The sequence below is a fragment of the Malurus melanocephalus genome, unplaced genomic scaffold, assembly GCF_030028575.1.
Source record: "Malurus melanocephalus ecotype Western Australia unplaced genomic scaffold, MMel_1.1 scaffold_96, whole genome shotgun sequence".
In the NCBI taxonomy this organism is placed as follows: Eukaryota; Metazoa; Chordata; class Aves; order Passeriformes; family Maluridae; genus Malurus; species Malurus melanocephalus.
This window is the reverse complement of record NW_026623328.1, coordinates 1197120-1224966: the sequence shown is the minus strand read 5'-3', so window position 1 is coordinate 1224966 and position 27847 is coordinate 1197120. Positions and strand designations below refer to the sequence as shown.

The window sequence follows — 27847 nt, the reverse complement described above, 5'->3', positions numbered from 1 at the left end:
CAGAGCCGGGCAGAGAGGAGGGCAGTAGCCAGTCTTGCAGCATTCAGCGGGTGGTGCGGCAGTCGGCAAGCAGCGCGGGGTACGGGGACGATGGACGCGGGCGGACAGCCCGCACTCTGCGCTCTCCGCTCTCCGCCCGCGCCGCCGCCGCCGCCCATTGGCTCGGCAGTCGGTCCAATGGGGCCGCGGGGCGGGGCCGGCGCTGCTCTCGCGAGAGCGGCGCGGCGCGGTGCGGARCGGCGGAACCATGTTGCGGGCGGTGGCGGCGCAGCGGCTGCGGAGGGCGGTGAGTGCGGGGCGAGCCCTCAGGCAGCGCGGGGAGTACTGAGCGGGGCCYTCCCGCCGCCCCGGCCGTGCGGGCTCTGCCCAGCGGGGCGAAGGGGGCGCGGGGCGGAGCCCAGCTCCTCCCGCCCGGCAGCAGTGGCCGAGGAGGTCTCTGAGGGACGAGCGCCCCGCGCCGCCGGACTCCTCTCCCACTCGGTTAAAAATAAAGTGTTTGGACACCGGGTGTTCCAGAAGCCCTTTCCAGCGGTCGCAGCAGGCAGGAGTTGAGGTCTGTTGTCCCGTGTGGAAAGCTAACGTAGGCTTCAGGGAAGTCTTGAACTTCTGGGAGTGCTCGCTCGCATCCACCCTTGAGCAGGACAAGCCGAGCAACAGATGGAGAAGACTTCTGAAGTTTGTTACGGCACACTCTTAAGAGCACTAAAAAAATATTTGTGACTTAAGGACAGGCTTTCTGGGGAATTGGCAGGTTAATACAGCGTTTCTCAGTCGCACCTATGAAGCAATGTGATTGCCTTAATTTTCACAACCTGTGTGGATGAAACTAATGCAAAACACATGTTGCTTCTCCGGTTTCACCTTYATATGGCTCAGCTGGGAGGAGTGCTGGGCTTTTGGAGGCCATTTGCTGCTTGGTGTGTCATTGTGGCTGTGTTACCAAGGTCTAGGTGAGCTCAAGGTTAATTGGAGTAGATGATTGATGAGATGTCCCCAAATATCTGCTCAGTCTCTTCCTATGGATGAGGAGATACTCCCTTTACTAGAACTGTGTGTAAATAACCCTTGTAAACAGCTTTAAATCTCACAAAATTCTTTTTGAGCTTTCCAAGATTTTTACAGATATTACAGTTCAGTACAGCTCTGAAATAGTAGTTATGGTTATATTAATTGGTTTGAGGTGATAAGAGTCTCTTATAAGAGGAGCAAGAGTAGGTCAGACATGATTAATTTAATCAGAAAATTCTAACTCTTGTAATCATGGGCATGTCTCAGCTGTTGTTAGGCTGCAGGCTTTGTAGAGCAAAGGTCTTCACCTCTGAAGCTCCTGGAACATGTGGTACTGCTATGTAAATAGTACTTTATTCACATGCTTACTGCACAGTTCAGTTTGATGGCCTRGACATGTGAGTTCAGCTCCTTGGTTTTCAGCCACACACATTCAAACTATAAAACAAAGCTTGTAACATCTTTGGTGTGTRGATAACAATGTAATCTGGAGAGAAGAGAAACAAACTTACAGTTTGTTTCACTATTTGAAAAGTGCAGAGTTTAGCCCTGCTGACTCTCATAGTTCAAGAATGAGTGCAGTCTGGAGAAAAAGAGGATGAGAGAAGCCTGTGAAGTATGAGCAGGAGGGAAATTTGGACTTTTGCATAACTTAAAGATGGGAGTAGTGAGGAGGAATGAGACTACAAGTGCACAAAAAGTTGATGCAGAGGTGGGGATAAGCCATTTAGGGAGCTCACTGTGTTGAGATACAGACAGTGTTGTCTGTATTTCAAAATAGCTTTGCTGATTTTTATAAATGGTTTAAAAGGAGTATATATGGAGAAGTTTATTGCATATTACATCTTTCTCTTGCTGCTTCAATCCTTTTGTAATCTTAAGGCTTTGTTGTGATTGCAAAATCCTTTTTGCAAAGTGGTTTTTTTTYTTTTTYTTTTTTYTTTTTTTTTTTTTAAATTGCTGTTCTTTGCTGCAGTTATAGCTTCTTTTTAATTCAGGTGCCTTCAGTGTTTCCTGGAGTTACAGAGTTGGCTATTGGACCTCTTGTAGCCACATTTGTAGAGGGGTTCTAGAAGTATATGCTTTATTGCTAGAGTTCCCTTTTCTCCTTGAGCTTACTAAATTTATTTRTTTATTTATTTATTTAAAATTTTGCAGCTACAAGACTGTCTCTTGCAGAATTAGGCATTGCTTTGTTGCTTAGGAATGTAGCCCTTATCTTTAGTAGTACCCCAGTTCCTAGTTCCTGTAGGTCCTTCTTGGGAACTTTTTGCAGTGTTAATGATTCTCCATGAGATACAGAATTCCTACTAAGAAGWTTTAAAATTTTAGTTTCTGGTCAGTTTGCTTTAACAGCTAAGAACATCAGCTCTAGAGATACCTGTGTGGATTCCGTTGTTTGGTGCYTTGCCTTGTGAATTTCTGTTTTGGTTTAGTTCCTGTAACTTCCAGGGGCTCCTCTAAAGGGAAACAAACTTCAGTTTCCCAGGTGAAGTTTCTAGCACCCTATTTCTTATTGATGCACGTTTGGAGCATGGGGCCATGTAGAATTCACCTGCTGCATCTCTTGCATTTCCTGAAACGATTTTTTGGCTCACCCATCTTGTGTTCCTGTGCTGCTACATGTGTTAGTTAGGGGTGATTTCCTAGTTCTGCTGTTATTTATGAGTGTCCTTGGAGCAGGCTGCAGGCAGTTAGCAACCACTGCTGCCAGCAGAGGCCATGGGTACTGCACATCAGTCTCACCCAGCAGCAAGCAAAGATTTACAACACTTCCCCTGGGATTTTCCAGCTCTTCATACATATGTTTTTTAGTGTATAAGCAACAAAACAGTATTTAAGAGATTCTGGCCGTATGTGCTGTTCAGGTGACCTCTCTGTGTGCTGAAAGACCAACACATGCTCAGCTTGCAGTGGCTTTGTGTGAGGAGCAGATCGTCTGTGCAAAWTCAGTGGGTGCCTTGGATGTGTGAGGTGTTGGCTTTACCTGTGCACCTCTACTGGATGTGTCCAGATTGCTAAAGTTTTGCTGGGACAGTAGCTGTGACCAATCTCTGGTATTTTGTCTGAAGCCTAGAAATCCAGATGTTGTGCTTAAATTTATTGTGCTCTGGTTGGAAAATATTGCTGGGTTTCTAATGTGGGCACCAAAAAGATKCTTTGGGGAAGCTTGAGACAATTTGATTCAATGAATCCTTGGCTGTTTTGCAAGTGGCTTAATTGATCTATATTGCACATCTGGGTTAATCTTAGCAACTTTTAGACATCTGGAAGTCAGAGGCCAAGTTTGCTTTACAGTGAATACTGGGGAGGGAAGGGGAAGTTGGAAATTCTGGATGGTTTTAATTCRCAAATGTTAATTTTGGTATAAACGGGATCACTGTTCAGAGTTTCCAACAGAGGGGAAGTGCAGATGTTTCTGCTGAAGAGGAAACATAGGTGCCTAGCTATGATTTGTACTTAAATGTGGGGAAAATAAACTTCCCAGTTCTACCTGCCTGTTGCTGGCATGTCATTATCTGTTGTCATGCTGCAGAAGGTACTCAGTTGCCCAAGTTGGTGGGATATTTATGTGGAGRTGATTTCTGTGAATAGCCTGATTTTCCAGAGCTTGGTTTTCACCTGGAACCTTCTKTGGCACAAGCATTGAGTGTCGTTCCCTCTTAAAGCATTGTTTTCAATGGTTTGATTGGTCTGTGTGTCTTATTTCGTGTGCTTTCTTCCCTTGCTGCCAGCTGGTTATGTTTATTTTCCCCCTTCCTATTTTATCTAGGCTTCAAAGTAGACATCCTGCCCAAGCGCAGAAATGATGTCAGTGAAGTAATGGGCTGTTCTCCCACATGTGCAACTGAGCAGTAACTTCATCAAAATAACTACCTGTCCTGATCATTGACTCATTGCAGGTTCTTAGTTTTCAGGACCATGTGACTGGATGAATTACCTTCTGGTTTTATTGCAGATTCTTTATTRTAACAAAAGTCTGTTTGGTTTGGCTTTGTTTATTGGAAAAAAGTATTTAATATGCRTCAGTATATTAAATTTAAACTCATGTAGAAATCTCATCTGTCATTTAGGTTTTTTTTCCCAAAATGTGTAATGTGACTTTTAATTTATTTTGAATCTGGTCTTGTCTTTATGTTCAGAAACGGCATCTGTAAAGTGAACTTGTGTGCATACTGTGTATATGCCCACAAATATAAAATGYTTGATTATTGGTTTAGAAATAATACATAAATAATGCTCTAATAGCCAGTCTGCTCAAGCAACATCCATTGGTTGTGTTCATACTTAGATTCATTTTGGCTAAAAAATAATTATTTCTCAGCTTATTTTGGAGTAATGGTGGTGCAGTACTTATTTAGGGAAAAAATTACAATACAGGCAGAAATAAATGTGTGTTWAAAATGCATGTGTCTCCTTTTGGAAATCTGAAAACTTGAGGATCCTCGGGAGCATGGTCCACTTTACCCTGTGAATCATTGGAGAAGTGGGCTTTTTGCCACAAAGGCAAGGATTTATTCTTCAAATGGAGGCTAAATTCATAACTTTTATTGCAAATGAGGTATGAAATATAATCAAAAATATAGTGTCTGGTCTATATTGGGAATAAATACTTTGTTACTGGCAATTGGTTTCAAACGAGCTTAGAATAGTTAATCATAGCAAGTAATTTTAAGCATAAAAGATTAAATGCAGAGCACTTTTACAAGAATCCTTATTGTTTTAATCCAAAGGACAAATTATGATCTAGATTCTGCAAAAACTTATCTTTGTGCACTGTGATTAGCTTCAGGGAAGTCCTTGGGATTTGCTTTCTCTGAAATTCAGCATRTTGGTAGGCTTTGTGGGGTTGAAGTCCAGATGCAAATTTTAGCCTCTCATATTTTCTGAAGCTTTTTTAATTTGAAGTTGTAGGTGAGCGTATGTTGGTATGAGGGGAGATGGGGCTGGAATATACGTTTAAAAAAGCAGTGTTTGGCTGTGCATCTTCAGTGTTGTCTTAGTATTTGTTCCATATTCATGAATATATTTAGTTTTCCATGTGTTYTGTCCTACGTTGATCATAACTTGAGTCTTTAGTTAGGCTTTACATGGGGTAAGCAAAGACTTGAAGGACAATATTCCTTTTTCCATCCCAAATGTTTTCCCTACCATAATACCATAATATTAGTCTTGAAGGAATAATGTTTTTCAAACATTTACCTGAATATTAGAAAGTCTCAGAGTTTAGAATATTTTGGTTTGGTTTCATGGTGATTCTTTGCCTTTCTTTCTATCTTTTTTTGTTTCTTTCRGTTTTGCTTTAGAAGTTCAAGTTTGTGTGTGGATGGTGAATTGGTCAAAATTATTATTTAAGGACCATTAAATTGTAGTTGTAGACTAAGTGTTCACATATCAAAYGTTTTAAAGGAAAAGAGGAAAAAAATGAAACTGATCCCTATAAAGATTTCTGCTCATGTTTTCAGGCTGTGAGCCCCTGCTGCTTAATTGTCATCCAGCCACTGCATAAAATTTTGCCTCTATACGTATTTAAATATAAAAGTGGGTTCTGTAGCTGGATTTTGTTTAAAACTTAAAATAAAACACCGCCAGAGAACAACCCTAGAAAACCAAGAAAATATTTATTTGCAACCTGTGATTTCCTTGTGTCTTGGTTTTGCTGGTCTAATGCTTGCTCTTTAAGGTACTTGGTTAAGTTGATCAACAGAGCTTGAATGTAATGTGTTAAAATGTTTTTCTTAATTTTATTCAGTATTTTCCTGTGGAGTTTTAGTTTAAGCACAGCATGTTGTAGGCAAGCTGAAGTCAAGCAGATTTTTATCACCTTATATATYCTCTAAATGAAAGTTATCTAGAATTAGCCGGTTTTGTTTGGCAGCAGTGTTTTAYGCTTTGTATAATTGATAAATTTCTGTACCTTGGATGCTCTAAGGAACAGTTTTTTACTTAAATTCTAAGTCTCCAACTCCTCTGTGTCTCCCTTACTTTTCAGGCATCGGTGCTCCGGAGGTGTAAGAGTACCTTGGTCGTTGCAGAACACAACAATGAGTCTCTCACGCCTATTACACTCAATACCATCACTGCGGCAAAGCAGCTGGGAGGGGAAGTTTCATGYTTGGTAGCTGGTACCAGCTGTGACAAGGTAGGAAATGCTATTTTCATACCRATGAAATAAAGAATGCAGTGAAACAATACGTGGCAGCATCTTGGTCGGCCTGAAAAATAATCTGTAGTGAGGAGAAACTGTGCCGAGAATTGCTAATCTGTTAGAAAAGTCCTGCACTTGGAACTKCTTCTCTTCTGAAGAGAAAATACGGGTATAGATTTCATTTCACAAGAGGCAGTATCAATAATGGTTGTTACATGCTTGAAAAAGCACATTTTTATAGCACTAAAGAACAATTAACTTTTAAAACAAGGTATTTCTGTGTAAAGTTTAAAAGACAAGTATTGCAGTGYGAAGGATTTGGAAAGAAGCTTGTGCTTGTTTAAATGGAAACCAGCAGAGGTGAAACAACACAGTGACAAATGGGGCTTTTGAGCAAGTAGCTTTTACTAGCCAGCTGCTAGTTGTATGGAGTTTGTTTGCAACCCAGAATTCTGAACTGAGTGCTTCTCAAGTTCAGAAGTTGAGAAGTAAAAAGTTCCGTGTATGTTAGCTGTGTATTTTAAGTGGAATTTTTTTTGTGCAAAATCTAAAGATAATGTAGTTAGTACATTAGTGGCACTTTTATTCCAGCATGATTTACTCTTGTGGGAGTCGCAGAAGTACAACAATTATGCTTAATATTTACATAGTGTTTATGAACTGTTATTTTGAAAGCAACATGTAGTATCTCATGAAACAGGCATATTCACAGCAGCTTATTCATGAGTAGATAGAGAAATCTCAGTAGCTATTCAGGTGTTAGAGGTGCAGATGAAGCAGATATTTATCTAAATCAGAAAACAAAACATAAAAATATAAATAATTGCCTGATATATGTGTCTTCAATTTTTCTTATTTGTGTACTCACATAGTAGAAAAATGATTGGTAATGTTTGTTTGTTTTAATGCTAAGTGTATGGAGTCTGTTTGGCATTGTATGTCATACTGGGAAGAAGTATTTTATAAAAAATGAAGGTTTGGGGATTTTATTTAAGAGCCAGTTACTCAAACAGATATTCTGCAGCAGCTATTAGGGAGTTTTTCTTTACTTCCTTTTGTTAATTTTTGAGGGTAAACTGATACTCATCAAACTCAGTAAAGCTACGCTGGTTGTTGGATGATGCATGTGGACTCCAGACCTTGCTGTCAGTCCTCTTCTCTCTGATCTGTAATAACCCTTTTATCATTTAAACTTCACTTGTGCAAATTTAAGGGAAAAAAATCCATAAATATAAATTGAAAATATACTTCGCATCAATGGGCAAAAAGTCAGATGCAAACAAAGGGTTGCTCCTAGAATTTGGAGAAAGATCATAACATCGCTGTTGATTTGTATTTGTTTGTGTGGTACGTATTGACTGATCTAAAACAAAGTAGGATTGGTTTCTTGATGATTGTATTGGAATAATGAGCAATAATCCCCAAATGTGATTGTTTTTGGCTGCTGTAAGAAATGCTTGGTTCAGCGTGGAGCTCTGCGTGCAGTAGGCAAGTTTTTCTAAGTTTGATTTACTTCATAGTTTTCTTATTCACAAATTCATTTTCATTATCCAATAAGGCACTATACTGTGAGTCAGAAGATGTGCATTTTTTCCATTGAKGTTTGTTCTGATTTTGAAATTCATGTGTTTTTCGTTCTGGTTTTAACTAATCTACAGGCTGTGAGCTATTTGCAGTGGGGACTCCTTGTTTTATGTTTGTGGTTCCTGTTATAATACAAATTAATAATAGTTCACTTGTAATCRTAGGTAGCATCAGAACTCAGCAAAGTGCAGGGTGTTGCAAAAGTTCTCGTTGCTCAGCATGATGTGTACAAGGGATTTCTAGCAGGTAAGAATTGTTCTTACCTATTGACTAAAGCAATTTATATTTATTTATATTTGTGATCGAAGCTAGTTGTAAATACTGAGCAATATATTTTTATTCTCAGAGGAGCTGACTCCCTTRATTGTGGAAACTCATAAAAAATTTAATTACACTCACATTTGTGCCGGAGCATCTGCCTTTGGGAAGGTAAGTAGATCAAAGTACATCAAAAAGTTCTTGTAGAAAAGAGACAGACACAGCTGTATGTAAGACTGTGATTCAAAGGCCTGAGAGAGATCAGCCGTGGACAGTTTTGAGTTTGCAAACACTRTTACAGTAGTTTGCTTAACATGTCATTAGTTAGATTTCATGATTCGTATTTGAGTTCTTTCATGGGCTGATGAGAAAAAAATATTATAGAAGAAATACTCTGTGGTAACCAGCCAGTCCTATGGRCACAAGGCAAAATGTACAATAAGGCAAACCAGATTAAGTGATCTGAAAGCATGAAAATTGTATGGAAAAGCACAGCKAATCAAGATGAAAAATCTGTTATTTGTATGTTGAAATCAAAGCATGCAGACCTATTGGAAGCAAACTTTTTTTTTTTTTTGGAGTGGGATTTGCATCTGCRATATAAGTCATATACATGGAAATGTGTGTAAACATATATAAATAACACAGATCTAAGTCCCAGCCAAGATGGTTTTTAATGAAAATACAATTATTCAAAACTTGTATTTTTTAAGGAATGTGTTTATAAGTGAGAGAGAGCCTYAGTACTAAGAATTTGGGCAATATTGTGATGCAGCTAAGTTAGAGAAAAAGGATCCTTCAGAAATCTTGCCGATGTAGGACAAATAACGAATCGGCCTTCCCTCTAGCTGCTTTCACTTGCAATCAATATCAATCCATATGCTTGTATTTTTGCTAAGAGAAATCTTTGTGTACCTAAAGTCTATAAGTTTGTTTTTTTTAATTTGAGCTGCAGTGTCATAGTAAAAGTTAATGGCTTTTGCTTTAAAGATTACACAGCTTACACTGCCATTTTTGAGTGCTTCATGGGAGTTAAGATTTCAGAACTGGGCCCTTTTTCTTGTACCAGATTAGGAGGCAGACAAAAAGCAAGCAGTCATCTTATTATCATTGATTTCTTCATCATTTCTGCTGCTCTTTTTATCCTTCTTCCCACTCCTGAGAGTGCTAAGTACTTTTCTAGAGGAAGTTTTTGGAGCAAGAAAATATATATTTTAGTATTAATTTTAATTTTTTTTTGTTTTGGGGGAAGAGTGCAGAGGTTTTTTTCCTATTGTTTTTGGCATCTAACTTCCAAAAATGGCTTTTTTTTTCCCCTTGAAGTGCTAAGGGCTCAGCAATCCATAATTGTCAATTTTCTGAGTAAATGGCATCTATATTCAGTTTTAGAATATTTGAAGCAAATAAGTCTCCTAATTTAAGATATTGAATTARGGGTTTACTTACAGTTAGTCTCATAAAATGTCTAATGTTATTACAGTAATGGGATTTTATTTGCCTGCTAAAGCTATATGACTAGCCCTACAAAAATCTTAGTTCTGTATGTCTTAGAGACAGCATTGTAAGAAGTTAAAATTGTGTCAGCAGTGTTCTTTTACTGACCRTGTACATTGTATTTAGCATTTACTTAGCTAACTTTTCATCTCTAACTTCCAGAATCTTATTCCCAGAGTGGCTGGCAAACTTGATGTTGCCCCTGTTTCTGACATTATTGAAATACAGTCCCCAGATACTTTTGTGAGAACTATCTATGCAGGTGGGTAATCCCAAAAGGTTGTGGTATTTGTGCAATAAAGGACCCAGTACTGCTAACTTTTCTACATGATCCTGTAGTTAAAATTGTGACATACGATAGGAATTTTCACATTACAATCTGAATTGCTGTGATTCCTAAAAAATGAAACCTGGGGATGGGTATGATGCTTCCTGGATGAGAAAGCAGCAATTCCAACAGCTTTGATACAAGCACATCCASCCCAGGTCTGTCACCTTAAGGAACAGAATTTGGTCATGTCCTTTCCATGTGCTGTGTTTCTTTGTTAATGCCCTTCTGATCAGATTTTGTGAAGCATAAGATATAAAGTTAATTGTCCAGCTTTATTTAATAGGACTAGCATTAGTTCTGATTTAAGATACCACAGGGTTATTTTTTCTAATTATGAAGACATTGATAGAATTATTTATAATATTTTATTGACTTAATTTGTAATTATTTTTCAGTCTTATTTCTCTAATGCTTGGCTGACATGGTGTTTTATTTTAGATATGAGCTCATCAGCTTGTGTTTCTTGATTTTACTGTGTTAGGATTGTATCACATACGTGGCAGGGTTTTACATTYTGAGTTATGGTACCAGAATGTGCTTTTGTGCTTTTAAGTTACTTCCCAGTAATTCACAGTTTCAAGATGACTTTGTGAATAGTTTGTTTAGAAAAATGTTGCAGCATTTTTTTCTGTTAGCATTCCCTGCAGCCTCCAGCGTGAAGTATTGTATTATATTATAGAGAGAAACATGGTCCCGAAGATACTTGGGGGGAGGCCTCATTGTCTTCAGTTCTGATGAATAAATGAAACAGGATAAAAGATCTACTTTGAATTATAGACATTCTTCATGTTTAASAATGGCATTTTCAGAGTAGTTTTTCACCCCTTCTGAAATTTAAAAGCTCATTCAGAAGATATGATTGGAAAGCTTTGTATTCTTTAAAATAGAGGATTTGTAATAATACTTTAGAAACATGGGACTAAAATGTAAATTAAAGTATTTGTAATCTCTGTTTATTAAGTACTAAGTTTTAGTCATCTAAAACTGCAATTTTGGGAAGTACCTTTGTGGATGTTGCATATTCTAGTACAACTGTTAATGTGGATTTGATATTAATTTTATTTAGGTTTTTTTTTTTTTAAGCACAGTATGTCTGGTAATCTTTACATTTTTAATGTGACTATTTTTTAGGAAATATTATTTGCACTGTGCAGTGTGATGAAGCAGTTAAAGTGTTTACTGTACGGGGAACTTCATTTGAGGCTGCACCAGCAAGTGGTGGTAGTGCCAGTGTAGAAAAATGTGAGTATTTTTTCTGGGATACTGTTGTTTTAATGTAATAGAGTTGGTTTTGCTCACTGCATGGTGAAGTTTTGCAGGAGTATTTGTCAAAGAAAACTCTCATCATGTTAGCTTTATACTTTTAATACAGGTACTTGCACTTTTTAGTGATGCCTGTTAAGAGAAGAYAGGGATTATCTGCTCAATTACTTCATTTTCTTTGACCAGAAATGGAGATTATCTGTGCTGAAATCTGTGCTTGTTTCACTCACTGCCCAAACTTCTGCCACTGCAGAATTGAAACTTTAAGTAAGGACGAGTTACAGCTGTTGAATAACCAGATTGGTTTTCAAAACAAGACTGGGCAAAAATAGAAGTGTTTGGCTCTCCACAGTTTTGGTTTAATCATATTGCAATTGAGATAGGTCACTATATCATCAAGCTAAATCAGAGGCAGTTTACATTGATTTGAGAACACCCAGTTGTTGTTTTAGATCAGTTTTAACTATATCTGTTTAATTTGCAAATTAATGAAGCAAGTGTAGCTTTGGTAATAGAGAAATCCAATCAGAGTGACAAAGTAGCTGAGGTTGGAAGAGACCTGTAGAGATCATGTAGTCCAGCCCCATGGAGCATGAGTGTGTCCACAGGTAGAGACTTCACTACTGCTCTGSGTACCCTGTTCCACATTTGATCACCTCTGCTGTTTTTCACTCTAGGCCTTTTTTTGTAGCTTAGTACCTGCCTCTGAACCACCCTGAGATGGTGCTTTCTGACATCTATGGCTGTTAGAAAACAAATGTTACTGAAGTTAGCGTATTGCACTATCTGTGCATTGCCTGATTGACTTTGTTTGCCCGTGATGGTAAAAAGCACACTTCTTATGCTGGATTGGTATTAATGTACAACAGAATTAATTTTTGTGCACTTTGTACTGTAAATTACTTAAACACACCTGGTGAAAGAGGCTTAGTCAGAGCCACAGAGCAACTACTGAGAGTTGATAAAAGCTTGTGGTAGAATTGGTTATAGAAGAACAAACTTTGAATTAAGCTTAAGCTCAGATTTAAAATGTTGAAAACACATGCTTTATCATTTTTCTTGTGGATGTTTSGTTCATCTGGTGAATGCAGTGACCCCTCCACCACCTGTTGGGATCTCTGAATGGATTGAGCAGAAGCTGACAAAAAGCGATCGGCCAGAGCTCACCAGTGCCAAAGTGGTTGTATCGGGTGGTGAGTGGATAACATTAAAACCCTCTGATGTTGCATTTAAGTAATGGTACCTCATGCTTAAATAGTATCTGTAGCAGAACAYTGTAATGTGATACATTAAAAAGAAAAGAAGAAATTGTGATGTAATTCTGAGGGGCCACTGGGGAAGTACCAAACATGTATGTTTTGTAAAGAGGTACAACATGAGTTTAGCATATGCTGGGAGGCTTTGTAAGGACGTTGCCATGTTTGGTGAGTCCCTTTAAAATTTTAGTAATATGAAGTGCTTCTTGGATGGAAATCTATCATGTTGAAAGTTACTGCTGATCATTACAGTCAGTCTGAACATTATGTAATGACCTTAATGATTTTAAAACCCATTATGATTGTATTGGGCTCTTTCAGTATCACATGATGGGCTGTGATTTTTGCTGTATGCCTATGGCTAAAATGATTCCTTAGYTATCCCACTACAGTGTTTTGTTCCTGAAGCCAGCAGAGGGAGCACATATTAGTTTAAAAAATGCTGTTTCCCTGATTTTGGAGAATGCCCTTGATGGTGCTGCATGCAGGAAGTAAACAAGACAGAGTGGCGTTGGTTTATACATATGAAATATTAATGGCAAAGACAAAAGCTAAATCTCCAAATATTAAATACTGGTTAGTAATGTATCCAAAAATACCYTGTGCAAGCATATCTTTGAGTCTTTGCAAATGCTATTACTCATACACAAAGTTTGCATAGGCAATAAAAAAATCTTAAAATGTATTYTTTTTTTCTTGATGTTCTTTTGTTCTTACCTTTTAAGGGAGGGGTTTGAAGAGTGGTGAAAATTTTAAGTTGTTATATGACCTTGCGGATCAATTGAATGCTGCAGGTAAACTTGTTTTCCTGTTTTTCTCTAATCCTGTTTATTATATTTAAAAAGCTCACATTAAAACCAGGATTCATCTTCAAATCTTTTATTGTCATGTCTCCATCAAACTGTTGAAATGTTTTTAGTTTAGTAATAGATAAAGCTTTGTMAATTACATTTAAATGCCCATGTATGAAGCAAAATGCTAAACTGTAATATCTCCTGGTCTGAAATCTCCAGAACAGAAACTTGCAAACAAAAAGTGAAGATGTCRTAGCTCATTTTGAGGAGCTGACACTTTGTTCATACCTTCTTTTACGCTACTCCTTCAAAGAGTCCCATTCACGCTGTTGTAGTGCGAGGGATTCTGTCCTTTTGCTGTGCTTTTGTATTAACAGGAGAAACCATATACAATGTTTCAGCAAAGTATTTTATAGAAAGTTTGGGAAAGATGGAGGAACTGATTGCTTCAATGTTTTAACTCCATTAGTTTTAGCTTTTGCATGTGTATAAGTGTGTAGTTTTACATGATTGGCTTAGTTTTTAAATTGGTCTCTTTGCTAACTAAAAGTCCATATGGCATTTTCAAGTTTACTTTGATATTTTTCTTTACCATGCCTGACTTTTGAGATTCACAGCAATACAAGATGGCACATATGTTCTATTCAGACTTGAAGGAACGTTTTGGGAAAGCATTTATGGGAAAATCTTCTTTTGACAAAGCAGTGAGAAAAAAATCATGGAAATATGCCAGATTGAAATCCTTGGTTTTAAGTATATGGCCCTTTGGTGCTGGGAGTAAGGATTTCCTGTTGCTTATGAAGTGCATTAGCACTTAGTATTTGGAAGTTTCTAGCTAGTGGTATAGAGAGGGATTACCATAAGAGCTTTTAAGAGGGAAGTTTTTAAATATGTGCCCTTAGAGTGTGGGACTCTTCAGTAAAATGCATGGGCTTTTATGGTGATATAAATTTGGCTCACAAATATTTTAAAAGAAAACATTGGAAATATTTTCTTTCAACTAGTTGGAGCTTCCCGTGCAGCTGTTGATGCTGGCTTTGTTCCTAATGACCTGCAAGTTGGACAGACGGGCAAAATAGTAGCACCAGTAAGTATGGAAATCYCTCTCCTAGAGCTGGGATGTTTTCTAGCATGCATTTCCCTTCAGAGCAAGCACTTGGAGATGAGCTGAGTCTTAATACTGAGCCTAGCAGGAACATCATAATGTGCCCACTGTGATACTGTCACTTGAGCATGCATTTACAAAGTGATGGAAGCAAGCKGAGATGGAAATCTCTCCTTTGGGTCAGTCGGATGTGTTCTAATATGGCTTTGTCAGGGGTCTGCATGCTGGATTTTTTCATAGTTGCCTGAACTTTTTTTAGCWTCCTAGCAGCTGGCATTGATATGCTAAAAGATGTCATTACTGACATAAACTCAAAATTATATCAATCCATGGCTGCATCTCTGGTAATTGTGTGTTCTGGGTTTTTACATGGGATGATTTAAAAAAAAAAACCTAGTAACTGTTACTGGATTATTGCAGTATAGTCAGAGCAAAATTTTTGGAAGAAATTAAAGTGGAAGAAATCTAGGCGGTAAATAATCTACAGATTTCCTGCTGTAGAGTGGAATACCAAGAAGGACAGATTCTGAGTGGCTTAATAACATGCTGCACATCCTCTTCTGCTATTTCTGCATCCCAGTGTAACAGGGAACTGATTTCTRTGTCTTTTGGTATCTGTGTAGGATTTTGTCACACATAAGTCTGAGACTTCTTTCATTCTCCTTTATGATCTGAAGGCATGCAAGGAAAAATGTAGCCAGAAAAAGCATATTTGAATGTTTGTAAATAAGAAGATACAAATGTAGCTCACCTCAGTGTAGGAGAACCTACAGAGATGTGAAGATCTGTCAGGGGTACTCTGAGTTTCACACTGGAGTAAAGGTTCAGCCTCTCAGTAAGCAGTTCTTTGTGTATGGTAACAGAAGGCACCAAGGAGCAACTTTCTACTTGTTAATGGTTTAACGAGACAGAAAGGAAGAGGGAGCTGGAATGTAGTAGAGAAACCACATTTCAGCTGCTGCATTTACCAAATCATAATAATTTAAATAATACTAGAAAGCTGTGCATATTCAAAGCCTTGATAGGATCTGAAATATTTTGCTTTTGTACCGTTGCTGCAAATTTAAGAAATTCAAACCATGACCATTATTTTTCCTGTAAAACATCCAACAGGATAGAGCAATACTTGGATATCAAAGGCAAGAACTTGTGTTTCTGTTGTCAGCTCTGTCTCTTGAACAAGATGTTTTGTGCTTCTGATTTCTGCTGTCTTGAGTTGTGGGTAGGGTTTGCTATTTTTCTCGCAGTCTGCATCAGGGGCCATCTGATGATAACCCTATGGGGCTGAGTGGAGTTATTGCTAGGCATGCTGATGTTTAACCTGTAAATCTACAACAAAACACCTTCTGAGAAGCAGACCTACTGATAAAACTAAGGTCATTCCAAAATCTTGATAGCCRTGATATTAACCTCTGCTATGTAAGGAAATTTGGATTATAATATGGATTATAAATGCAACCCTAACTCTCTGTTTACTAGGGTGTCAGCTAAATGTCATTTAACTGYGTTTTGAAAGGGCAGGAGATGAGAGTAACAATCCTTAGTTCTTCACTACCAAATATTCATTAATGAGGTGGAGAATATTAATTTGAAGACAGCTCAGCTCTGGTTTGTGTGTTAAGGCTCAACAATGAATATTTTTTCCAGAGTCAAGGCCATATAAACAATTGTGTTGAAACAAAAAAGGCTGGTTTTTGATGATGGTACAATGCTGTATTTTGCCACAGATGACCCATGTGAGAGTCATAAGAACATAAAGCCACATCATAGGATCACATCAGTGTCGTCATTGTCTTCTTCTGGAGGATTGTTAAATAACCTTTAGTCAGGACTGATGAATGAATGTAAAACTGTGGTGTCATCGATGATCTAAACTGGCACAACTGCATGCTGCTCCATCTATTTGTCCACAGGCTGATGCATTTTTCTCTCATCTCATGTCTTTACAAATATTTTTTAAATAGTGAATTGTGCAGAGTACTGGAAATTATGTGCCTCTTCCTTCAAGTTGTTCAGATATTYAGTCTGGATCTTAAAATACATGCAAGGATAGCATTCAGGGGCTTAGAAATATGGAAGGTACTATATGTTAACTGTAATGAAAGTACAAGTTGAACTGGTACGAAGCCCACMGAGTTGCTGATGAGAGGATTTAATTTTTCAATGTGCTGGACAGGTATCTTAAATATGAAGCTGCTGAAAGCTACCAGTTCTTCATTTAACATTCCTAATTCTACTTGACTGTTTTTGGTACTTCAGAAAATTACTCTCTGCAGTGGAAGATAGAGTTGAAGAAGGAGTGGAACTGAGCTTTTTYGATCAGGTCAGGATGACACTGGCTATTTTAGCAGTTCTCAGAAGATGCTGCTTTTTCTGTGATGAGACTTGCTTGGTGTCAGTAGTTAAGGGAGAGCTTGTGCCATTGGATCTGGAGAATTGCAAAGTAGGTTTGTACGTTGGTCAGAGTAGCTGAGAGCTGAAGTTGGTGTTCAGTTGAGCTACAGTTGAATGGGGGGTGCCCTTCTGGGTGTGTGGGTTTTAAGCAGGGGATGAGTTTCAGATGGAAGAATCTCTTGGAGTCTGATTCACGCTTGTTCTCCTGTGCAGCTGTTGGCTTCTGATGGGAAAGTATCTTCGTGTGTGCTCTTAAACTTCTATTAATAGTCTCTTGCCTGGTCTCAGTGGAGGATTGGAATGCCTTGTTTTCCAGGACTCTGGAATTGGGTCRGTTTTGAGACTACAGAGGGAGAAGGGTTATTCACAAGCTCAGGAAGCTTCTACTGCTTTTTCTGTGTGACTGCTGGGGGCTGTTTCTGTGCTTATTGCTGGGTAAGAAGATAATGGTCTAAAAGGGCTGCTTATTTCTTCCCCTGTGCCTTCAGTTGTGGATTTGGGGAAGGAGGGSTAATTTTGGTCACTAGTACTTCATAATTCTGTGACTGGCTTCAGTTTATAAAAATGCAGCCCAGACAATGCATCACAGGACCCAAGAAGCTCASAGCCACAGCAGCTTTCCAAAATGCTGAGGTATTGATACATGAAAACACTGCCACTCAAGGAACAAYTGGAGTTCATTTTGCTTAAGTGATYGAAGAACACAGTTAATTAAAGAGCACRGATTTCACCTTGTGTCTGTTTGAGCCCTGGTTCTACACAGCACATCTGCTCTTCTGAAATAGCCTTGGACTGTTACACTTCAAGGTTTTGTTCATGTTGATGTTTATGCACATTGTTGGGTTTTGAGTTGATCTTTGGCAATTTTTCTCCTGTACAATTTTATTCCAGTTGTTAAAATCTTCAGTGTATATTTTTTGTTTCTGTTAGTTCCTTTTTTATCTGTTGATTTCAGGTGATTGCAGCTCCTATTTGAACATTCCATTTCATGAAAGAGAAGGCAGATTTGAATTATTTGATGAGATGGAAGGAAGAAAATTTTTAGACTTAAGTTGATCTATTAAAATAGAAAATGTTTTCTTCCTAATTAAAAAAAAACAGTTTAGTATATTCAGTGTCTTTAATCAGTGACAATCATTTTAGTATATTTTTTACAATTAGAAGCCATTTTTCCCCACTATTTCTTATATGCAGGTATTCTGGAGAAAAATGAAATTCAGTTCTCAGGTTAAGTACTGTACGTAGTTTCTGTTTAAGAAAGAAGCCCTTGTAAAAATGTTCAAATACGTTGGWTTTGGATAAAAATATCCTTCTTATGAGTGCCTGCTACTAAATATAACTTACCTACTAAATAGTTAAGTTAGAAAATACTAAATTCCCTACACAAATCAAGCCACCACCACCCCAGAGTAAATGCTATTGTAAGATAAGAAGTTTGAAATAGTCAGGGGTGTTAGCATTCACAGGAAAAATCTTCCCAGTTCTTTCTCTCATGTTTACAAAAAAAAAAAAAAAAAAAAAAAAAAAAAAAAAAAAAAAAAAAAAAAAAAAAAACAAAAAAACCAAACATGTGAGGGGAAGAAATAAATAATTTTTTTTTCAATGGAACATGAATGCTTCATTTATTAGTTCAGTATGAGCTTTGCTTACCCAAGGCTTAATTAGCAACATTTCCAACATGCAAAGCAATATATAATCTTTCTCACAAACATGTTTGTCTAATAGTTAACAAAAAATAAACTGATTTGTGAGAAAAGGAAAGCAACTGCTTTGAACCTTTCAGAGGTTCTTTTGGTCTCTGACCTCTGCAGTGCAGGTTGGTGAGGAAGAGGCACCGGGGGTGCCTGATGTTCACTGACATCAGGGGATCCGATGCTRTTGAGCCAGCTGGGCTATGAAAAGTGCATTTCAGGGCTGCTGCTACTGGGTGGGACCTGCAGACCTCCTTCTGGAGCTGCATCCATGATCCAGCTGGGAATTCCTRCAGCAATGCCACCAGGCACCTATCTTCAAATGCCCAAACTGCTCTCATGGTTTCCCAGGTTTTCCCTTGCATCTTATTCTAATTAATTATATCCTTCCTTCAGCTTTTGAAGGAAGATGGGGTTGTACTGGSATTWTCTCACACTCAACTTCTTGTCCCCWGGAAAAAACCAAAATCTCAATGACACTGAGAGGTGTTTTTTATGGCAAGTGTGTGTTTATATTGTTACCCTCCGACCTTGTGAAGGATCAGCTGCTGCCTGAAAGGCGTCCTTCTAATTTAATCTCTTCAGAGTTCAAATGATCCCTCTTCTAAAATTAGTGCTCTTTCAGGGTCTAACTCTAGAACTGCCTTAGTTTTTGCTATAAGATTTCCTAGCCMGCAAAACAACTTTTTTTTAGAAGTTTTTTATTTWWTTTTTTTTTWATTTTAAGKTGTTCCATTTCTKYTGTCTTGTTACTTTCAACATTGGGCACAAAACACTAACAGATGACCAGAAAGTGAGGTGGAAAACTCAGGAAGGCAGAAGTTAGAAAATATGTAATGTAGTAATAATTGACACTGGATGAAATGATTGCACTAGAAATGTGATATGATTGCACAGAAGGCAGGTGCATGTGCTGAGAAACCTCAGATGAGCAAGGCAGATGGGAATTCAGTGTAGTTCTGATATGATGGCCAGGAGGAAACTGCTTGGCTTCACTGCTTCTGCTTCAGTTTCATGCTAGTAGCTCTCTGGCTGTAATAGATTGAAGGAACTTCAAAAGGGAGGCAGATTTACAACTGTCAGGAATTGACAGTAATAATGAGGGGAAAAGAGGCATCTTAGAGGTGCAGCTTCAGGTGAGATGCTGAAAAGTGAGATGTTGCTTCAGTTGAAAAGCACCAAAATTGTGGAAGAACAGTGGAATTCTTGTTGCTCTCTCTCTTCTACAAGAGGATGGGATGCTTTCTGAGCCTCTCTATGCCCCAGTATTTGACTGGGCATCTCTTTCACTGCAGTGAATGGCTTTTTAGCACTTACTAGTTGTCATCTTACCTTGGGAGTAGCAGGAAGGGAGAGGCACAGCATTACCTACAGTTAACATAATTCCTGTATTTTGTATTTCTTTGTAATAAGTGGATGCTGACTGTCCTGGAGTGTTACTTCCTATCGCTTTCCTAGGGATCCTTTGCTTGTTCAGATTGGCATATCTGTTTCCCTTCATCCTCTTGTGAGGAAGCATAAGGGAAGTGAAAGAAAGCACATTTTATTTTAGTATTTTTGTTCTTTTTTGTTCTCTGGCTCTTACCTAAAATCACTAACAACAGAACAAACTAATTAGTTCTCTTGGCATCATGCGAATTGTTACACCTCTTGTCTGGATTGTACTTATTTAAAAAATGTTTTAGTCTTTGCTTATCAATGATAAGATCTTTATTACTTCCTAATTTGTTACACATACAAGGGAATATTGAGATACCAAAGTTCCTCTCTTCAAAAGCATGGTACATAATTTCTGCTGTGGTCAGCTCACTGCTTTGCAGGAATGTGTTATTTGTACATCAAGTTTGTGGGTGTTATTAACAGACCAGCAGGTGCACTTTGCATGGTATAAATGGCTGGGGCTGTTAGGTAGGTAGCAGATGGGAATAGCATTGGGAAAACCAACTGTGCTTGGGAAATTGTTTTTGGAATATCTCCTCTGATAATTCACTATTGTTGAAAAGTAGCTTTATAGTGGTAAACTTTAGAGAGCTGTTTGTATGCAGCTGGGACTGAATTTACAGACTGTCTTTCTCTGACTTGCTAAAAAGCTAAGGATTGACAACCCCTTTCATCCTGCATTATCCAGTGTAGCTTTTAACTCCAAGAAAACTATGTTCACAAATTGATGCTCTGCTCCTTTGGGGTTGGTGCAGAAACATTAAATTGTACTAAAATATTCATATGTGAGTGCATTTAGCTGAAAGCAATTGATGTGCTTTTCCCTGGAGAGAGGRGAAAAAAATTGCTGTATGGCCCTGCACTCCAGCAGACACCCTAACCACGCTTAAGAGTAATTACATAGCTTGGCTGATCAAAGGTTCTTAAAGTGAAAAAGAAACTGTAGTTGGGCTCTAGTTTAGTAATGTGTGCTTCTTGAACAGAAAGTGTTCAGYTGCATCAAAGCAGTACATACTGGAGAAGTGTGTGATATGCAGTGTAATAGAGATGAACTTCTGTCACACTAGAAAATATTTTATTGGGTTAATAGCTTGTAATGGGAAGGAATCTCTTGTACAAAGCCATTTTGATCACAAAGATTTCTTTCTAATTTCATTGTCCTTTCACTCCTGCAAAGAAAATAAAATATCTGATTTGCCTTTAAAAAGAATGTGCATGCCAGAAGGGTTTATTAAACTGACCAGTTTAAAAGCATGCCATTGGTAGGATGATAAATTGATGTGCATTGGAGGTTTTCAGCATAATTCAAAAATTGTCATAAAAATCAATAGCAGCTGACAACATGCTTGCAAAGCAGCTACCTCAGCTTGTGGGGCACCTGTGGCTGCACCGTGGTCTGTCACAGCACCCTTCAAAGGCACTGAAAGGGGCGTTGAAATAAAAACTGTTGTAGTTCTTTTAAGCAAATGTCCCTTAACTGCCCCAAGGCAGCCTAAGGCATGTTTAAATATTCTCATAAGTATAAATGAAGTAATAATCATATGCCACAAATTATTCCATAAATAATTGGAAGAGTCTGTATGCACAGGAATATTGGTAATGCAATCATCCACATAYAGAACTCTTGTGCATTTATCCAAACAGCATGGAACTGTATGGATTCAGCAGCCAGATGTGCAGATTTGTGCAGTGTGCCAGTGTATAAGCTGGGTATGTTTGAAGCTGAAATAGAGTTTAGGGAATAGCTAAAGAGGTTTTTTTCCAATTTAATGATTATCATGCAATGACTTGTTTGGTCCATTTGGTGTCCTGTGCCATGTGTTCCCTCCATTCTGCCCTTCCTTGCCATCAGCTCTCTTCTCTGGTCCTTTTCCTGTGCTGATGTCTGCCAGCTACCTCATAAAAAATTACTTGTGGCATAGCTGTGATGTATGTACAGTATTTCCGGTGTGAAATGAAGTTACTGTGAGCAAAAACAATTTTCTAACCTGATGTCCATGTCCTTATGCCACCAAACTTTCACTTTCTTTACTTCATTTGCTTTTGGAACTTCATTTGTATGAGACAGTGCAGTGMCCCCCTTGGTCTGGAATGTGTGTGCTGTTGTGTTGCCCATTCTCAYGTGACACAGAGCTGGCAGCAGCCCTCCAGTGAAAATCTGCCCGTGCCCAGCACCAGGGAGTTGGTAAATGCTGCTCCATGTCCTGGACTTTGCTGTAAGTGCCTGTAACTGGGGGCTGTGGATCAGCTGCCTGACAGCAGTAATTAGAGCAGCTTCCAGGGTTCCAAAAAGCTGGAACTTGAAGTTGGTGTAAAGCCATGTGTGGCCCCTGAGAGGTGCGACCCAGGCTCCGATTCATCTGTTCTGTGCTTGCCGTGGGTCTCCTGGCCAGATGAGCTCTCAAGGACTGTGAGCCCCTTCCAGAACTTGCTGAGCTCTGTGCTGCCATGGCCCAGCACRCTCTGGAAGGGACTCTGCCCTGGGGTACCCAGCTGCTTTCTGCTTCCCTYCCTCACTGGCTTCCCAGGGCTTGGGGCTACAGTCCTGACCTGGGACTTTGAACTCTGCCACAGCAATGGTAGGACTCAGCAAAAGGCTGATAGAAGTTAGTGATTTCAGGGAAAACATAAAAAGAAGGTTATTACTCTAAAAATAAATAAGGATTTGAATTTCTCAATATTTTATGACCTCTCTGGATGACAGTTGAATTTTCTTCGTGGACAGCAGTGAACAGTCCTGAATCATTATCATTTAGACATTGTGGGTCCTTTGTGTCTCTTCTACTGAACTGTAGAATAGATTAAAACTAATATTTAAGCAGTCAGGTCTCTTTTACAGCATAGAACTGTTGTAAGGACCCTGCTGTCCTGAGTGTTTTCTGTATGAAAGCATTGCTGAGGTGATAGAGCTGACTGAAAGGACCAGTTGTCTGAGCCAGGAAGCCAAAAGCACACAACCTAGCATGCCATGGCCTAGATGCATAAAAACTGCTTTTAGACAAGCCTGGTGATTTACAAATGTCCTTTTAATGAAACATCCTTGTCTTTCCTAGATATTTTAATAGAATATATTCACAGGCATCTGGCTCCTGGTTAGCTGGATTCTTTCCAAAGACTGAACTTCACAATGTTAAGCAGACTGATAAGAGTATCTGGTAGTCTGGATGACTGGCACTTAATGAATTGCACTAAAAAAAAATCAAATTACAGTAATGTGTCTTTAAAAAGAACTTGTATTAAAGACATCATGATAGAATAATTYCTCCTGTAACATCTGTTCTTTTATTTGGTATAATTAAAATATTGCATTCTTACCATGCGTTCTAATGTGGACRTATTATGTTACATTGCAGCTGTGGTTAAAATGGATTGACCTCCAACAGTAATCCACTTGGTAAAAGCCTACTGAGGCCAAGGAGTTCCTGAGTGTGTTCACCAGCTGTGTGGTTTTGTGGAAGTACATGGACTAGATTCCGTGTTTCAATTTCAAAGGAAGAGGATTGATAGGAAATACTTCATTCCTGCTTTGTTTCTCCTCCCCTTCAGTTTTTACAGGAGAGAGCTTTTGTATAAAATACAGAAAAACTTCATAAATTTCACTTATCTATTCCTATTTAAAAACCCTATATAATGGACAGTCTGTAGCTGTAGAGACATCAGAAAGCAATCATCTTTTTTTCTTTAATTGATGTAATGACTGAGGTCTGCATGGCAGAAGCATCTGGGGTCTGTGTTTGAACACCTTGGTTTGCCAGTCTCCTCTGTAGGTCTGTGCATGTCCCACAGCTGGGCTTGGCTCTGCCATACTAAAAGCCACTTAGCTGTAATATAGTTGCAGCTGCACAGATTGTTTTTGACCCTCTTAACCTCCCTGGCCCCCAAAATTATTTATTGAATTAAATGAGATTTATATTTTCTTAGATATGGAGTACCCTTGGTATTTTTAAAAAAGAAATTGTGTTAGCATTTGAAGTTGTGTCTTTTCTAAGCAATTGTGAAGTGCCACCTTTTGACTGCTTTTGACAGATGAGCCCCTAACAAAATCTATTTGTTAATTTTTTGTTATCAAATGAGTTGGTGAAAAGTACTTTCTTCAGTTTTCTTCTGTAATATTAGTTAGCTAAAGAGTGCAGCTCTGATTGCTGCTTGTGGTGCTAGAAAAACTGTCAGGGAACTGAAATACACTTGGTTTTGGRTAGGTGATAGAATGGATGACTTACAGCCCAAAGAGAAGTCATACCATACGTTTCAGCTGTGAATAAAACGGCCGATACAGATCTCTTTACTATAAATTTTCATCTCTGGAATGTTAGACTCTTTGGAGATGTGCAGCTGGGAGCCCCAAACTGTAAAGATGTTGGTGTACATGTACTCTGTGTGAGTGAAGGAAAGCTTCAGGACACATGGAGGGCTGGGGTAAAGAACACAAGCTGCAGGTGTGCAGTGCACCAGCCTGCTTGGGTACCTCAAATGGTTATCCTGCTCTGGGAAACCTTTCAAAGGTTTAACACCCGAATTTCAGCTTTGTGCATTCTCTTTTAAAGGCTCTGAAGGGCTTCATACAAAAGCCTTGGTTGCTCTTCTAGGCATTATCCATTTGCAGATTACCTTGCTTARTATTTGCACTGGGAATGTCCAGGATCATGGATGACATGGATTGCCCTGTCCTTTAGATGAGAAGTGTTGTGGCTTTGATGCAAACTTTATTTTTTTATCCCTCATCTGTCTTTGCCAGCTGCTCCTTTGGGATCCTTCTTTTGCAGTCACATTGCATCCACAGGTGGGGAAGGGGACCAATCATCAACTGCCTTTAGTATTGAAAACTACTGTAATGTAAAAACTACTGCATGTAATTGATTTGGATTAAGGTTTGTGAGAGCTTACTGAGACTGTGCTGTGGTACCAAAAATGCCTCTCTCGTTTTTTTTTTCTAGGAACTTTATATTGCTGTGGGAATATCTGGAGCAATCCAACACTTGGCTGGAATGAAAGACAGCAAGGTATGTAAAGGTGGATGTACTAGAAAAGGTTTTTGAGGAAGGAAGTGGGTTGACTCCCTTGCTTTAGATGGTTTTCTGATTTTCTGCTGCTGTGAAACATGCTTTGACAAAAAAAGCTAAGTACGGCAAAAATCTCAAACAGTAGAAAAATCTTTGCACTACAACCCAAAGTATCAGTAGAAGCAGCTAATTGACTTTGTTTAAAAAAAAAACCCAACCCAAAGCACATATGCCTGAATTCTATACAATAGTTCCATTTGCCTTTATTCCAGACTATGACATACTAATTCATGCATAACAATGCGCAATTTGAATTATGAACTTACTATTCCATAAAGTAAAAGATGTCTCTGACATTCCTGCATTTAGCCATTCAAATGGAAACCTGCTATAAAATGGCAGTAAAACTTTAAAAGGTTTAACTCGTTAGTTGCCAAAGCAAATAATCCAAAATTGGAATTGCCAGTTTGGTTCACAGTGCAGTGTTTGGAAAGAGGAGCAGAGTTACCTGCTGATTGATACTATCAATTGCCAGACATCAAAAACTGGAGGTACTGCCTCCCTATAATATTAAAAAAAAAATACGTATTTGTTTTCTTTTTCTATTTTCAGGGAAAGAACTTAACCAAGCCACAACTTTGAATAGTTTATAAAGCTGAGGAAAAGGGTTGCAAAACTTTGCAGGTAGTTTCTTGTGTTTAACCAGCGAGAGACCAGGGAGTTTGTGACTGGTAACTGTCCTCACAAACAGCCTGTGTGGTAGGATGATCTCTGCTTTCTTACAATTTTTTTCTTTCTCATGTATTATTTAAATATTTTAGGGGGGGAATCAAGTAAGCTTTCTAAAGTAGGGATTCCAGYGGTGTTAGGATTAGTTGATGCAGTGAAGAAAAAACGACCAAATTCAAAATGTAAGGGTGAATGATGGGCAGGGGTGAAAGCTGCTAGTGAGGAGTGGGAACTGTAGCAGTGCATTCCCAGTGGCTTTAGTGGAAGTGTTGCCATCGTGTGTGGTACTTGCAGTGTAGCAGAGGGAGAGTCCAGGGGCAGCACTGCTGCCATGGCCACCTTGGCTCCTCTGGACACTGCTGGGCCACAGTGGCACAAATGTCTTTGTTTTGAGGAACCTGTCTSCAGCTGTGCCCTTGGGTGAGGGAGGAGATGGGCACGTGGGATGAGCAGCAGCCACAGACTGAGAACTGGGTATTGAAAGCTTCTTATGACTCGAGCTGACCCTTTCTGATTTTATCTGCTGCCTTATCTAAGACTGCCAGCAACACTGGGAACTTCTGACTTGAAATGCCASAATTTCCTTTGATATAAAAATACTGAGCAGTGAGATTATCCTGTACTATGACAGCAAAATGGCTGCCACGTTTGATATTCTGAGATAATCTCCTAATAAGGACAGATGAAATCTGTTGATATGAGATGCATATTTAATCCTTCCATGTCTCAAATATCTCATAGTTTTTTTAGTGTAAACAAATGTGTGTGTTGTAAAATTCAGATTTAGTTATTGGTATTTGCAATGTGTTCTGCCATCCTTTTAGCTAAAGCATTTAGGTGGTGTAGTTATGGAAAATATCCTGTTTTCCCAAACAAAGAATTATGCAGCTGTGGGAGCTCTCTGGAGCATCCCCTGTCCTCCCTGAGCACTCTGAATCTGGCATGGTGAACTTGTACACTTCAGGATATGTTTTCCAAAGCAGTTAGATGCTTTCTACCAAGTGAAATGTATAATTTATTTGTTCTTTTACAGCAAGGTAGAAAATCCAGCTTTTGAGGAGACCTGGAGAATGGTTGTTGCTTTCTTTCCTTATTTCTAATTTCCTCATGAGACAGTTCCCGTATCTTTTCTTTCTCAGAGATTTAACTCACAATGTTCTGTTGTGAGCAATGTGAGGCTTTTGCTGCTTACCTGAGTGAGCAGCGAGGTAGGGAACCAAATCTTRCCAAAGTTCCTTCAGCTAAAGGAGGCAGAGGAAGAACTAGACTGCCAAACCAAAGCTTCAGGTAGTTTTGCAAGCAACTGATGTTAAATATTTTTGTGCTAAGGACAGAGCTGGCAGCCCCTGTGATGCCACATGCCTTGTCTGGGCCTCAGCATCAGCCCCTGTGGATGGTTCTGCAAGGCATGGCAGGGCCTCAGYAGGGTCAGAGAAAGTCTTTACTGAGCCCCTATCCTTGGGGATCACAGCCTGGATTTGCTTCCTGCACTGCAGCTTGTCAGGGGAGGCTTGCATTTGCAAACAGGGGTAACTGAAATTAAACCAATAAAGCTCTGGGGGAAACATTTCAAGGGCAGCATTGCTGCAGCACTTGCAGGTCTTTGGCTGTGAGCTGGCAGAGGGTAGGGGCAGTGCTCTGCTCTGGGTACTGTCTGCTTGCATGTTTGATGGGGTCCTTTGCAGGGACTCTCAGGGGACAAATGGCCTGCCAAGAAATAACATTTCTGTGGGCCTAAAACCACAGGGTTTGTAAACTTTTCTCTTTGAGTTACTGCCACTTGSCCCATGCTTACTAAGCCATTAATTTTGTTGGACAAGTACTTTCTGCAGAGGGAGTAAAACAGACAYGTGGTGTGGCCAGTAAGTGCCTCAGCTGCCTGTTGGGTTAGAGCTGCCCCAAATCATTGTTCCCATTGGCAGTGTGGAGGTGGGCAGGCACTGCCCCAGTGCTGTGCTTTGGGCCCCTGCTCGGTKTAAGGCTCCTTCTGTGAGCTGCTGCGTTCAGCTGAGAATTCTTTCCCCTTCCCCTGTGGAGTGCTCCCCATCCTGTTGCAGATTTTGATGCAGACACTGCCCCCCCGCCACTCCCCCCAYCCCACTTATTCTGCTGGAAGCTGTCACAGGCAACAGGATGATTTACTTGTAAGGCAGAATTGAAACCAAGACGTTTTGGGGATTATTGTGTTGGGATTTATGCTGTTTTCTACTGTCTGACAAACAAAATGCTGTGTCCCACTGAAAGTACAGAGGCCTTTGGGCAGGGCTTTGTTGTGCTTCTTGTAACTGCTGCCTCCAGGTTAGTCCTGCAATGGTGCAGTTTAGAATGTGCAGATAACCAATCCTTTGTAG

The 27847-nt window shown here is 39.2% G+C and overlaps 1 protein-coding gene across 1 annotated transcript in view; it reads left to right on the top strand.

Moving 5' to 3' along the window:
- Positions 1 to 201: 201 nt before the first annotated feature.
- The window catches only part of ETFA (electron transfer flavoprotein subunit alpha), a 28981-nt gene continuing 1335 nt past the window's right edge, over positions 202 to 27847 (top strand). Inside the window, exons 1-10 of the mRNA XM_057368704.1 lie at positions 202 to 286; positions 6002 to 6151; positions 7906 to 7987; positions 8088 to 8170; positions 9656 to 9755; positions 10956 to 11066; positions 12179 to 12280; positions 13069 to 13137; positions 14142 to 14224; positions 24702 to 24767. Of these exons, the coding sequence (XP_057224687.1) occupies positions 248 to 286; positions 6002 to 6151; positions 7906 to 7987; positions 8088 to 8170; positions 9656 to 9755; positions 10956 to 11066; positions 12179 to 12280; positions 13069 to 13137; positions 14142 to 14224; positions 24702 to 24767 (885 nt within the window). The 5' untranslated portion in view covers positions 202 to 247. The remainder of the gene's footprint in view (positions 287 to 6001; positions 6152 to 7905; positions 7988 to 8087; positions 8171 to 9655; positions 9756 to 10955; positions 11067 to 12178; positions 12281 to 13068; positions 13138 to 14141; positions 14225 to 24701; positions 24768 to 27847) is intronic.